General features: G+C 54.5%; 1 protein-coding gene across 2 annotated transcripts in view; it reads right to left on the minus strand.

Moving 5' to 3' along the window:
* Positions 1 to 1,229: 1,229 nt before the first annotated feature.
* Positions 1,230 to 12,441, minus strand: part of LOC140402983 (neuronal acetylcholine receptor subunit beta-2-like) — a 29,942-nt gene continuing 18,730 nt past the window's right edge. For both annotated transcript variants that reach the window (XM_072490635.1, XM_072490637.1), the window contains exons 2-6: positions 11,537 to 11,682; positions 11,192 to 11,236; positions 10,128 to 10,237; positions 6,877 to 7,873; positions 1,230 to 4,911 (exon numbers count right to left, since the gene is read on the minus strand). In XM_072490635.1, coding sequence (XP_072346736.1) covers positions 4,747 to 4,911; positions 6,877 to 7,873; positions 10,128 to 10,237; positions 11,192 to 11,236; positions 11,537 to 11,682 — 1,463 coding nt within the window. In that variant the 3' untranslated portion in view covers positions 1,230 to 4,746. The remainder of the gene's footprint in view (positions 4,912 to 6,876; positions 7,874 to 10,127; positions 10,238 to 11,191; positions 11,237 to 11,536; positions 11,683 to 12,441) is intronic.

Consider the following 12,441-nt stretch of genomic DNA (forward strand, 5'->3'; position numbering starts at 1 on the left):
GCCACGCTAAATTGCCCCTTGATTGGGGGGGAAAAAAAAGAATTGGGTATTCTAAATATATTTTTTAAAACGTTACTCACTTGAGTTTATATTGTGTACCCAGCGAAAATCTAATCCTCTCGGTTATTGGCAAACAGCATTCATGTTCAGCATGCGGTTAGATACAGAGTAAAGCTCCCTCTGCACTGTCCCCATCAAACACTCCCAGGCCAGGTACAGCACGGGGTTAGATACAGAGTAAAGCTCCCTCCACACTGTCCCCATCAAACACTCCCAGGACAGGTACAGCACGGGGTTAGATACAGAGTAAAGCTCCCTCTACACTGTCCCCATCAAACACTCCCAGGACAGGTACAGCACGGGGTTAGATACAGAGTAAAGCTCCCTCTACACTGTCCCCATCAAACAATCCAGGGCAGGTACAGCACGGGGTTAGATACAGAGTAAAGCTCCCTCTACACTGTCCAAGAGGCACCATGAGATCCGCTATCTCGGCTAAGATCTGAAAAGGCTGAGAAAACTCTCAAAGCTGAATGTGCCCCTATCATCTTCAAAAATATCAGGGTTGTACGGGTCAATCTTAACTCCTCAGCACAGTTGAGGGGTGGTAGTGGTATTGTCACTGGATGTGTGGTCCAGTGCATAGATAGCTCTGGGGGCTCGTTCGTTCGAAACCCGCCTTGGCAGAGGGTGACGTTTAAATTCAATAAAAATCGGCAATTCGGAGTTTGACGGTGAGCCTGAAATCATTGCGGATTGTCGTTTAAAAACCCACCTGGTTCGCCGGTGTACCCCCTTCGTGAGGGAAATCTGCCGTCCTCGCCCCGGCCTGGCCTACATGTGACTCCAGACCCGCTAGCAACTCTTTAACTCATGGCCCAGCAAGCCACTCGGATCAAGGGCAATTGGGGGGGGGGGGGGGGCATTTCCCCAGCCGACGCCGCCCGCGTGCCAGGAAGTTGGAAGATTTGCAGGCAGCTGCGGTGCGAGCAGGCACCGCCGAAATAAACCTCCTCCTGCAGGAGCTCCAGGCCCTGATCCTCCTCCACCCCCTGGGCACCGAGCTCTGTTGCCTGGACGGATGGCTCACTCCAGCACACAGCAGGGTCTAACCTTTTGCACGTTTATTGCGGCCTTTCAGTCTGTAATCGCCGCTTGCATAAATCCGCTGCGCCTCGTCTGGAAGCCGGCGGTGGGTCCGGAGCAAATAACGTCACACCTCATTCCTGTTCAATTTTACAAATAACACTTTATTTAACACACCCAGCCAGTCGGTCGGATCGATGCCACAAAGTCTCTGGGTTGCCCCTGGTTAAAATATGACTGCCAGCTGGGGAAGAGGGGGAATCTCTTCATTTCACCAGACCCCCCACCACCCCCCTCAGTTACTTACATGTGCTCTTTGAACCAGGAACCTAAAGACTTGGCATTGAACCCTGAGTTTTGTGAGGGGGGGGGGGGGGGGAGAGAGAAACCGGAGCGCCCGGAGGCAGCCCACGCAGGCACGGGGGGAGAAAGGGCAGACTCCGCACAGTCACCCGAGGCCGGGAATCGGACCCGGCTCTGCGCCGCTGCCTCCCAGCGCCCTGGACCCGGTTTCAATTCTGGCCTCGGGTGACTGCGTGCGCGGAGTCTGCACGTTCTCCCCCCGTGTCTGCGTGGGTTTCCTCCCGGGCGCTCCGGTTTCCTCCCAGAGGTGCGCAGGGTAGGTGGGCGGCCCGGGGGGGGAGGGGGGATGTGGCGGCCTTGGTAGGGTGGTCTTTCAGAGGGTCGGTGTGGCTTGCTGGGCCGAAAGGGCCCATTTTGCACTGTAGGGATGCTGTGGAACCCCGGGTCCCTGGTGCTGTGAGCCAGCAGTGCGAACCACCGTGCAGCCCATCCGCTGACTGCTGAATTAGCTTGGGGGGGGGGGGGGGAGCGTGTTTCATTCATTCCATTGACTAAACTAGTGTACGGGGCAAGAGGCAAAGAATCGTGATCTTCTAATTAGAGCTGCTCATAAATGCAAAGGTGGTGGGGAAGATCTGACCCTCTCTCCCACAAATAGCTAATGGTGCCCATTTCAAGATCGATAGATTTTTGTCGGGGTAGATACAGACGTATACACAGTTTGGGGGGGGGGGGGTGGAATTGAGGCACAGCTAGGCCACCATCGGATCTGGCTCGATCTTTCCGTGACTGTCTCGAATCTGCAAGGGCCCACCCCCTTCGGACCAGGGGCTGAAGTGGCAGGGAAATATACCTCCAGTATTGAATGGGACGGTCCGTGTGGCTGTGCGGCTGCCCACTTTGGACAAAGTCAATATAATGAGGGACGGATTTTGAACCTGGCCAAGCGAGAGGGAACACATCTCGTGATTTACACCCCCAATTCTGGCGCATGCTGTACTGTAATAGGGAAGACGCCACACCAAACATTGAGGCACAAGTCAGTTTAACTTGTCCCGTAAAGAGTTTCATATGTACCTGACTGGCATTAGGACAATGTAGACACCAATAAAGAGCGCGATGGTCAGATACTTCACAGGACGTTCCAAGAACATTGCATCAAACTCCTCCAGGGTAGGTACAGCACGGAGTTGGGTACAGAGTAAAGCTCCCTCCACACTGTCCCCATCAAAAACTCCCATGACAGGTACAGCACGGGGTTAGATACAGAGTAAAGCTCCCTCTACACTGTCCTCATCAAACACTCCCAGGGCAGGTACAGCACGGGGTTAGATACAGAGTAAAGCTCCCTCTACACTGTCCCCATCAAACAATCCCAGGACAGGTACAGCACGGGGTTAGATACAGAGTAAAGCTCCCTCTACACTGTCCCCATCAAACAATCCCAGGACAGGTACAGCACGGGGTTAGATACAGAGTAAAGCTCCCTCTACGCTGTCCCCATCAAAAACTCCCAGGACAGGTACAGCACGGGGTTAGATACAGAGTAAAGCTCCCTCTACACTGTCCCCATCAAACACTCCCAGGACCGGTACAGCACGGGGTTAGATACAGAGTAAAGCTGCCTCTACACTGTCCCCATCAAACACACCCAGGACAGGTACAGCACGGGGTTAGATACAGAGTAAAGCTCCCTCTACACTTTCCCCATCAAACACTCCCAGGACAGGTACAGCACGGGGTTAGATACAGAGTAAAGCTCCCTCAACACTGTCCCCGTCAAACACTCCCAGGACAGGTACAGCACGGGGTTAGATACAGAGTAAAGCTCCCTCTACACTGTCCCCATCAAACACTCCCAGGACAGGTACAGCACGGGGTTAGATACAGAGTAAAGCTCCCTCAACACTGTCCCCGTCAAACACTCCCAGGACAGGTACAGCATGGGGTTAGATACAGAGTAAAGCTCCCTCTACACTGTCCCCATCAAACACTCGCAGGACAGGTACAGCACGGGGTTAGATACAGAGTAAAGCTCCCTCTGCACTGTCCCCATCAAACACTCCCAGGACAGGTACAGCACGGGGTTAGATACAGAGTAAAGCTCCCTCAACACTGTCCCCGTCAAACACTCCCAGGACAGGTACAGCACGGGGTTAGATACAGAGTAAAGCTCCCTCTGCACTGTCCCCATCAAACACTCCCAGGACAGGTACAGCACGGGGTTAGATACAGAGTAAAGCTCCCTTTACACTGTCCCCAACAAACACTCACAGGACAGGTACAGCACGGGGTTAGATACAGAGTAAAGCTCCCTCTACACTGTCCCCATCAAACACTCCCAGGACAGGTACAGCACAGGGTTAGATACAGAGTAAAGCTCCCTCTACACAGTCCCCATCAAACACTCCCGGGACAGGTACAGCACGTGGTTAGGTACAGAGTAAAGCTCCCTCTACACTGTCCCCATCAAACACTCCCAGGACAGGTACAGCACGGGGTTAGATACAGAGTAAAGCTCCCTCTGCACTGTCCCCATCAAACACTCCCAGGACAGGTACAGCACGGGGTTAGATACAGAGTAAAGCTCCCTCTACACTGTCCCCATCAAACACTCCCAGGACAGGTACAGCACGGGGTTAGATACAGAGTAAAGCTGCCTCTACACTGTCCCCATCAAACACACCCAGGACAGGTACAGCACGGGGTTAGATACAGAGTAAAGCTCCCTCTACACTGTCCCCATCAAACACTCCCAGGACAGGTACAGCACAGGATTAGATACAGAGTGAAGTATTCAGTTACGTTCTGGGCCTCTCGATGACAAGTGTGCGAATGTTCCCGTGACCCACAGACGTGGCCTCCCTGAGTGAGCTCTGCTTTTGGCGGGGAACTTGGACCGCGGGAGGGAATTCCTCACTAAATTCACCTCGGGAGAGCCCGTAGTCACACGGTTCCAGTGGGTGCCCAGTGAAGATCGCCCTGCTCCCTGCGGTGGATCGTGTGGGTACCGGGTGGCAACTGCCCTCCTCCACTTCCCTCGCCAGTCCATTTTGCAAGTGAGCCCATTGGCAGCTCTTCAACCTGGGTGGCACTCCAGCCCATACTGGTTCTATCCTGATTTGCACGTTAAGATGGCGATCTGCAGCAAGGAACCTGACATATTTTAAACCCTTCCGCCTCCTGGGCCTCACTGACCGTTTGGGGGGGGGGGGGGGGGGAACGCCCTTTGGGAAGGGGGGATGTTAGCCACTGAGCAGGGTTGTGGGTCGGGAGTGGATACAAGCGAGAGCTTTTGCGTCAAATGTCTTTTTCCGCTACCGATGGGCAGGCGAAGAGACCCGGAGACTCCACCTTCTATTCCTCTTCCGGATCCCTGAAGGAGATTAATTTCTGGAACCTTAGGTTCTGGAAGAGCGGCTGCAGGAACATCCCGGTTGTGCCCAGTACGCACACCACCACAAAGATCCACAGGAAGAGGCGATCGATCACCATCGCCACGTATTTCCAATCCTCAATCACCTGAAAAAACAAGAATTTGCATTTACGTAGTGCTTTTCCCCGCCTCGGGGCATCCCTGCCTGTTTTGTTGCCCCATAGTGATATTAGTTGTGGCACTCGACCCAATACCTTTTGCCTTCCCTTATACACAACATCCCATGCAAATCTCTCATCAATAAACCCCACTCTTGTCCTTTGGGGAGGGGAAATCTACCGTCCTACATCTACGTGGGCAGAACGGTAGCACAGTGGTTAGCACAACTGCTTCACAGCTCCAGGGTCCCAGGTTCGATTCCCGGCTTGGGTCACCGTCTGTGCGGAGTCTGCACGTTCTCCCCGTGTCTGCGTGGGTTTCCTCCGGGTGCTCCGGTTTCCTCCCGCAGTCCAAAGATGTGCAGGTTAGGTGGATTGGCCGTGATAAATTGCCCTTAGTGTCCAAAATTGCCCTTAGTGTTGGGTTGGGTTATGGGGACAGGGTGGAGGTGTGGGCTTGGGTAGGGTGCTCTTTCCAAGAGCCGGTGCAGACTCAATGGGCCGAATGGCCTCCTTCTGCATTGTTAAAAAAAAAAAATTCTTACCCAGTCTGGCCACCCGCATGACTCCAGACCCACGAATGGCGGAGCAGAATTAGGCCACTCGGCCCATCGAGTCTGCTCCGCCATTCAATCATGGCCGATATTTTTCTCGTCCCCATTCTCCTGCCTTCTCCCCATAACCCCTGACCCCCTCATTAATCAGGAACCTACCTATCTCTGTCTTAAAGACACTCCGTGTGGTTAACTCTCAGATGCTCTCTAAAATGGAGGTCAGTTAGAGATGGGCACAAAATGCTCAAAACCCTCGCGTCCCATAAAATTATTTTTGTTGTCCGAAAAGCTCATTCTGGGCGGCACGGTCGCACAGTGGTTAGCACTGTTGCTTCACCGCTCCAGGGTCCCGGGTTTGATTCCCGGCTTGGGTCACTGAGCGGAGTCTGCACGTCCTCCCCGTGTCTTGCGTGCGTTTCCTCCGGGGCGCTCCGGCTTCCTCCCACAAGTCCCGAAAGACGGGCTTGTTGGGTGAATTGGACATTCTGAATTCTCCCTCCCGTGTACCCGAACAGGCGCCGGAATGTGGCGACTAGGGGCTTTTCACAGTCACGCCATTGCAGTGTGAATGTCAGCCTACTTGTGACACCTAATAACGATTGTCCGCTGGCTGGTGATTCATCGCCTGGTCTCCCTACCGTCCTGTCTTAGGCTCCCAAGACTCGGGAACTCCTTGTGTGTTCTCTCAATAGTTCCTTTCTACCACCTGTTGGCTTTTGAAATTGGTGAGAGAGGGGACTTCCTCGTTCTTCTATCCTCCGCAAGATCCCGCTTCCTGGGGCCCTGGCGCTGTCCGGGACATCTGCGATTTACACCAACGGTGCGCAGGGTGAGGCGGACTGGGCTGTGCTGGATTCAGAGGGGGGACACACACACCGTAACGGGGTAATTGTTCCCCAGGTTCCAGCGCCCCTCTGGCCTGTTACCCCAGTTATTAATGTTGTGGGTGATCTGATTGTAACTCCTGGCCCCTTTCTTCCCCGCCCCCTCCAACGTTGGTCAAGAATCTATCCGCCTGGCCTCACAATAGTCAAAGGCTTTGATTCCACTGCCTTTTGAGGAAGGGTTTCAGAGACGCACTGCTCCCTTGAGAGGGAAATGCCTCCCCCCATCTCGGTCTTAAAGGGGCCGCCCCTTATTGTCCCCTCGTTCTAGACTCTCCCACTCGAGGGAACATGCTCTCCGCCTCCACACTACCGGTACCTGCCAGGACCTTTGTGTGTTCTGATCCAGCAGAAGCTTAGCCTGACCAACCTTTGCCCAGGAGACAACCCACCTAATCTAGGTCTTACTCGAATAGACCTTCTACGGCACATCCTTAAATAAGGAGACGTTATTCTACCCAGCAACCCCCCCTCCCATTCCAGTTTTGTATTGTTAAATACGACAATAAACTCACACACTGATCGTCATCCTCGCCCTGCATGTGGCCAGCAATGAACTCCACTCCGTCCATCGCCTCTTCGATCCTGTAGCTGCGGAACGGCCCACGCGACTCCTTCCTCCGATGGTCTCGGAACCCGTTGGCGCCCTCCGGCAGTGCCACGAGCCGCGTCCTGTACCCCCGGGCGCAGGCCTGGTTGATGAGGCAGCTGCAGGGCTCATCGCCGCCCCTGGGCGCAAGCCACCTGCCGCCGCCTCCTCCTCCCGGTGCCGGCCTCCTGCCTCCCTGCTGCCGCAGCCGCTGCTTGGCGCAGCCGTCCCTGGGCTGCTTCATGAGGAGGAGGGCGGGCAGCTTGTCCAGGAACACCAGCCTGACCCACGCCGGCATGGTGTGGGTGGTGGGCGAGCGGTGGTGCACGTTGAGCACGCACACGCTGGTCACGATGGAAAAGGTGACCAGCACCATGGTGAACATCAGGTACTTGCCCATCAGCGGCACGTCCAGCGAAGTGGGGGGCACGATCTTGGAGATGAGGAGAAGGAAGACGGTGAGGGCCAGCAGCACGGAGATGCAGAGGGTCATCTTCTCTCCGCAGTCCGAGGGCAGATAGAAGACCAGGATGGCCAAGGAGGTGATGAGCATGCAGGGGATGATGAGGTTGATGGTGTAGAAGAGGGGCTTCCTCCGTATGATGAAGTCGTACGTGATGTCCACGTAGGTGTGGTCGTCCGGGTTCTCGTTGCGCCGCCCCGGAAGCGCCACGATGTCCCATTCGCCGCTCGGCGTGAAGTCGTCCAGACTGGCAACGTCCGAGCGCAGAACCAGGTCGATCTCCGTGCGGTCGTACGTCCATGAGCGGAACTTGAGGGTGCAGTTCTGTTGGTCGAAGGGGAAGTGCTTGACCTCGATCTTGCAGGCGCTCTTGTAGATGGCGGGGGGCAGCCAGAAGACGCTGCCGTCGTACGAGACCACCGCGTTGGAGTAGAAGGACACCTCATAGGTGCCGTCAGCACTGCAAGGAGACAGAGGACAGCAACGTTATGTGAAGCACAGACTTCCATTTCGACAGCGCCTTTCAGCACCTCGGGCAAATGCCAAAGCGCTCCGTCACGCAGCGCCACTTTTCTTATGAAGCGTCGGAACCCGAAAAGGCGGCCGCCGGATTCTGCCCAGCAACTTCCTACGGACGGCCGTGATCGGACTTTTAGCGATGTTCGCCGAGGAATAAACATTGGGACGCTGGAGAGAAACTTCCGTTCGCTAATTTCGATAGCGTGCGCGGGATAGTTCACCCGCTCCCGTGCGAGGGGGCAGGCGGCCCTCGGTATTAATGCCCCCCATCCTGCGGGACGGCGCCACTTAAAGGTTCTGTGCCGGCAGCCGCAATGCCGGCCTGGCCTGGGTGACACGCTTAAGCTGCTGGACAGGAGCCGAGCCTGCCCCTCCAACCCAGGATCCGACAGGCCTGGGGCGTAACAGCATGACCTTCAGCGTACATTGGGGCCAAATTACAGCTCGGCAGATGCCACTGCTCCCCTGAGGTCCCAGCCTTGTCTAAATTCCAGCAGCCGAATGCAAGATAAAACTTTTGAGATAGATCAGTATTATGTTCCCGGACGAGCCCCCGAGTTCCCGGACGAGCCCCCGAAAGTGGTTAAGAGTACTGGACTGAGACCCCAATATCTTATTGTAATTTTGTAAGCCTGTGAGGGAGGGAATCCTCACTCCGGGTGTGATTTCACCCAAAATAGGGATATGGTTTATTAAAACAAACTTTATTGCTCTCGCAGTATTAAAATATCTTTAACATCACACCAGAAAATAATAACCATCTTTATTGTCACAGCAGGCTTACATTAACACTGCAAATGAGTTACTGTGAAAAGCCCCTAGTCGCCACATTCCGGCGCCTGTTCGGGTACACAGAGGGAGAATTCAGAATGTCCAATTCACCCAGCGAGCACGCCTTTCGGGACTTGTGGGAGGAAACAGGAGGAAACCGACGCAGACACGGGGAGATCGTGCAGACTCCGCACAGACAGTGACCCGAGCCGGGAATCGAACCCTGGGAATACTGTGTTCAGGTCTGGTCACCCTATTATAGGAAGGATATTGTTAAACTAGAAAGGGTGCAGAAGAAATTTATCATAGAATTTACAGTGCAGAAGGAGGCCATTCGGCCCATCGAGTCTGCACCGGCTCTTGGAAAGAGCACCCTACCTAAGGTCCACACCTCCACCCTATCCCCATAACCCAGTAACCCCACCCTACACTAAGGGCAATTTTGGACACTAAGGGCAATTTATCACGGCCAATCCACCTAACCTGCACATCTTTGGACTGTGGGAGGAAACCGGAGCACCCGGAGGAAACCCACGCAGACACGGGGAGGACGTGCAGACTCCGCACGGACAGTGACCCAGCGGGGAATAGAACCTGGGAGATTTACGAGGATGCTACCAGGACTTGATGGTCTGAGTTATAGGGAGAGGTTGGATAGGCTGGGACTTTATTCCCTGGAGCGTTGGAGGCTTAGGGGTGTTCTTCTACAGGTCTATAAAATAATGAGGAGCATCGATAAGGTAGATAGTCAACATCTTTTCCCAAAGGTAGAGGGGTCTAGAACTAGAGGGCACAGGTTTAAGGTGAGCGGGGAGAGATACAAGAGAGACCAGAGGGGAAATGTCTTCACACAGAGGGTGGTGAGTGTCTGGAACGGGCTGCCAGAGGCAGTGGTAGAGGCGGGTACGATTTTGTCCGTTCGACAGTTACACGGGGAGGGTGGGTATAGGGGGATACGGGCCAATTGTGGGCAAGTGGGACTAGCTTCGTGATAGGAACTGGGCGGCATGGGGAAGCTGGGCCGAATGGCCTGTGTCCATGCTGTCAACATCTAGGACTGTCTGAGATCTCCATTGAGTTTGGCCCCAGTAGTCCTCAACCAGGGTCTGGTTTAGCACAGTGGGCTAACCAGCTGGCGTGTAACGCAGAACAAGGCCAGCAGCGCGGGTTCAATTCCCGTACCGGCCTCCCCGAACAGGCGCCGGAATGTGGCGACGAGGGGCTTTTCACAGTAACTTCACTGAAGCCTACTTGTGACAATAAGCGATTATTATTATTATATTGACCTCCTCTTGGACTCTCTGCTTGATCTTTTCCGCAATCAAATTGATTAATTTTGCCCACGGTCACACAGAATGTGACCACCCGAACGGTTAGTGGATGTTAGCGACTTCACTGACATGGACCAACAGGTGGTGACCTACTTATTGTAAAGGACCACGTCAGGCAGCCAGATGTGAGTGGATGGGAGCCGAACTTTCACAATCCCGTCGTACTCCGCTGGGTTCCACGTCAATCGATAATCGTTCCATTCCTGGCAGAAAAACATCCCCATCAAACACTCCCAGGACAGGTACAGCACGGGGTTAGATACAGAGTAAAGCTCCCTCTACACTGTCCCCATCAAACACTCCCGGGACAGGTACAGCACGGGGTTAGATACAGAGTAAAGCTCCCTCCACACTGTCCCCATCAAACACTCCCGGGACAGATACAGCACGGGGTTAGATACAGAGTAAAGCTCCCTCCACACTGTCCCCATCAAACACTCCCGGGACAGGTACAGCACGGGGTTAGATACAGAGTAAAGCTCCCTATACACTGTCCCCATCAAACACTCCCAGGACAGGTACAGCACGGGGTTAGATACAGAGTAAAGCTCCCTCTACACTGTCCCCATCAAACACTCCCGGGACAGGTACAGCACGGGGTTAGATACAGAGTAAAGCTCCCTCTACACTGTCCCCATCAAACACTCCCAGGACAGGTACAGCACGGGGTTAGATACAGAGTAAAGCTCCCTCTACACTGTCCCCATCAAACACACCCAGGACAGGTACAGCACGGGGTTAGATACCGAGTAAAGCTCCCTCTACACTGTCCCCATCAAACACTCCCAGGACAGGTACAGCACGGGGTTAGATACAGAGTAAAGCTCCCTCTACACTGTCCCCATCAAACACTCCCAGGACAGGTACAGCACGGGGTTAGATACAGAGTAAAGCTCCCTCTACACTGTCCCCATCAAACACTCCCAGGACAGGTACAGCACGGGGTTAGATACAGAGTAAAGCTCCCTCTACACTGTCCCCATCAAACACTCCCAGGACAGGTACAGCACGGGGTTAGATACAGAGTAAAGCTCCCTCTACACTATCCCCATCAAACACTCCCGGGACAGGTACAGCACGTGTTAGATACAGAGTAAAGCTCCCTCTACACTATCCCCATCAAACACTCCCTGTTAAGGAGACACGGTGTCACTGACCTGTGTCAGCCAGACGTTGGTGGTCATTATCTGTTCCCTCTCGTGCTGAAAAGCAAGAAGCGAACAATTACTGCGAATAAAGGTTATTGTATCAGATATTTTAATTTGGTCATTCAGTCTCCAGCACCCCTGCGGTGTTGTGGAGTGACCGTCGGCAACTATGCCCCAGGAGCGTGGCCGCGAGAGATGGCCCTGGGATAACAGGAGATCTCAAACCAAGCTCCCTGCCTCGCCATCTCTTGTCTTTCTGCCTGTGTTTGAGTCTGTGTCTACCGCGCTGTTTCCTCTCCCTGTCAGCCTCCCCGCCTGACTCCCTCCCAGGCCCATATTGCCAAGTGCACTAACCACACTGATCAACTGTGCCAAGGACACCATCAGTTGCACCAACACCAGTTGTGAGCTATTGGTCGCTGGTCGGATCAGCTTGTTGTAGTGCGCTGGGTTAAGTAGCTGAAGGACCAACCGTTCCTCTGTGGAGATCGACAGGCTCCCTGAAAGAGAAAGGAGTTGTCAATCCTCTTCAAAACAAAAATGTCCCTTTCTGGTGTTTCGATCACCTCCCTCCTCTCCTGAAGGTGCTGACTCTCACTGGGGTACAGACTCCCCCCTCCTCTCCTGAAGGTGCTGACTCTCACTGGGGTACAGGTCCCCATCCTCTCCTGAAGGTGCTGACTCTCACTGGGTACAGACTCCCCCTCCTCTCCTGAAGGTGCTGACTCTCACTGGGGTACAGACTCCCCCCTCCTCTCCTGAAGGTGCTGACTCTCACTGGGGTACAGACTCCCCCTCCTCTCCTGAAGGTGCTGACTCTCACTGGGGTACAGACTCCCCCTCCTCTCCTGAAGGTGCTGACTCTCACTGGGGTACAGACTCCCCCATCTCTCCTGAAGGTGCTGACTCTCACTGGGGTACAGGGTCCCCCTCCTCTCCTGAAGGTGCTGACTCTCACTGGGGTACAGGGTCCCCCTCCTCTCCTGAAGGTGCTGACTCTCACTGGGGTACAGGGTCCCCCTCCTTTCCAGAAGGTCCTGACTCTCACTGGGGTACAGGGTCCGCTCCTCTCCTGAAGGTGCTGACTCTCACTGAGGTACAGACTCCCCCTCCTCTCCTGAAGGTGCTGACTCTCACTGGGGTACAGACTCCCCCTCCTCTCCTGAAGGCACTGACTCTCACTGGGGTACTAGGTCCCCTCCTCTCCTGAAGGTGCTGACTCTCACTGGGGTACAGGGTCCGCTCCTCTCCTGAAGGTG

Source organism: Scyliorhinus torazame, chromosome 26, assembly GCF_047496885.1.
Source record: "Scyliorhinus torazame isolate Kashiwa2021f chromosome 26, sScyTor2.1, whole genome shotgun sequence".
Taxonomy (NCBI): Eukaryota; Metazoa; Chordata; class Chondrichthyes; order Carcharhiniformes; family Scyliorhinidae; genus Scyliorhinus; species Scyliorhinus torazame.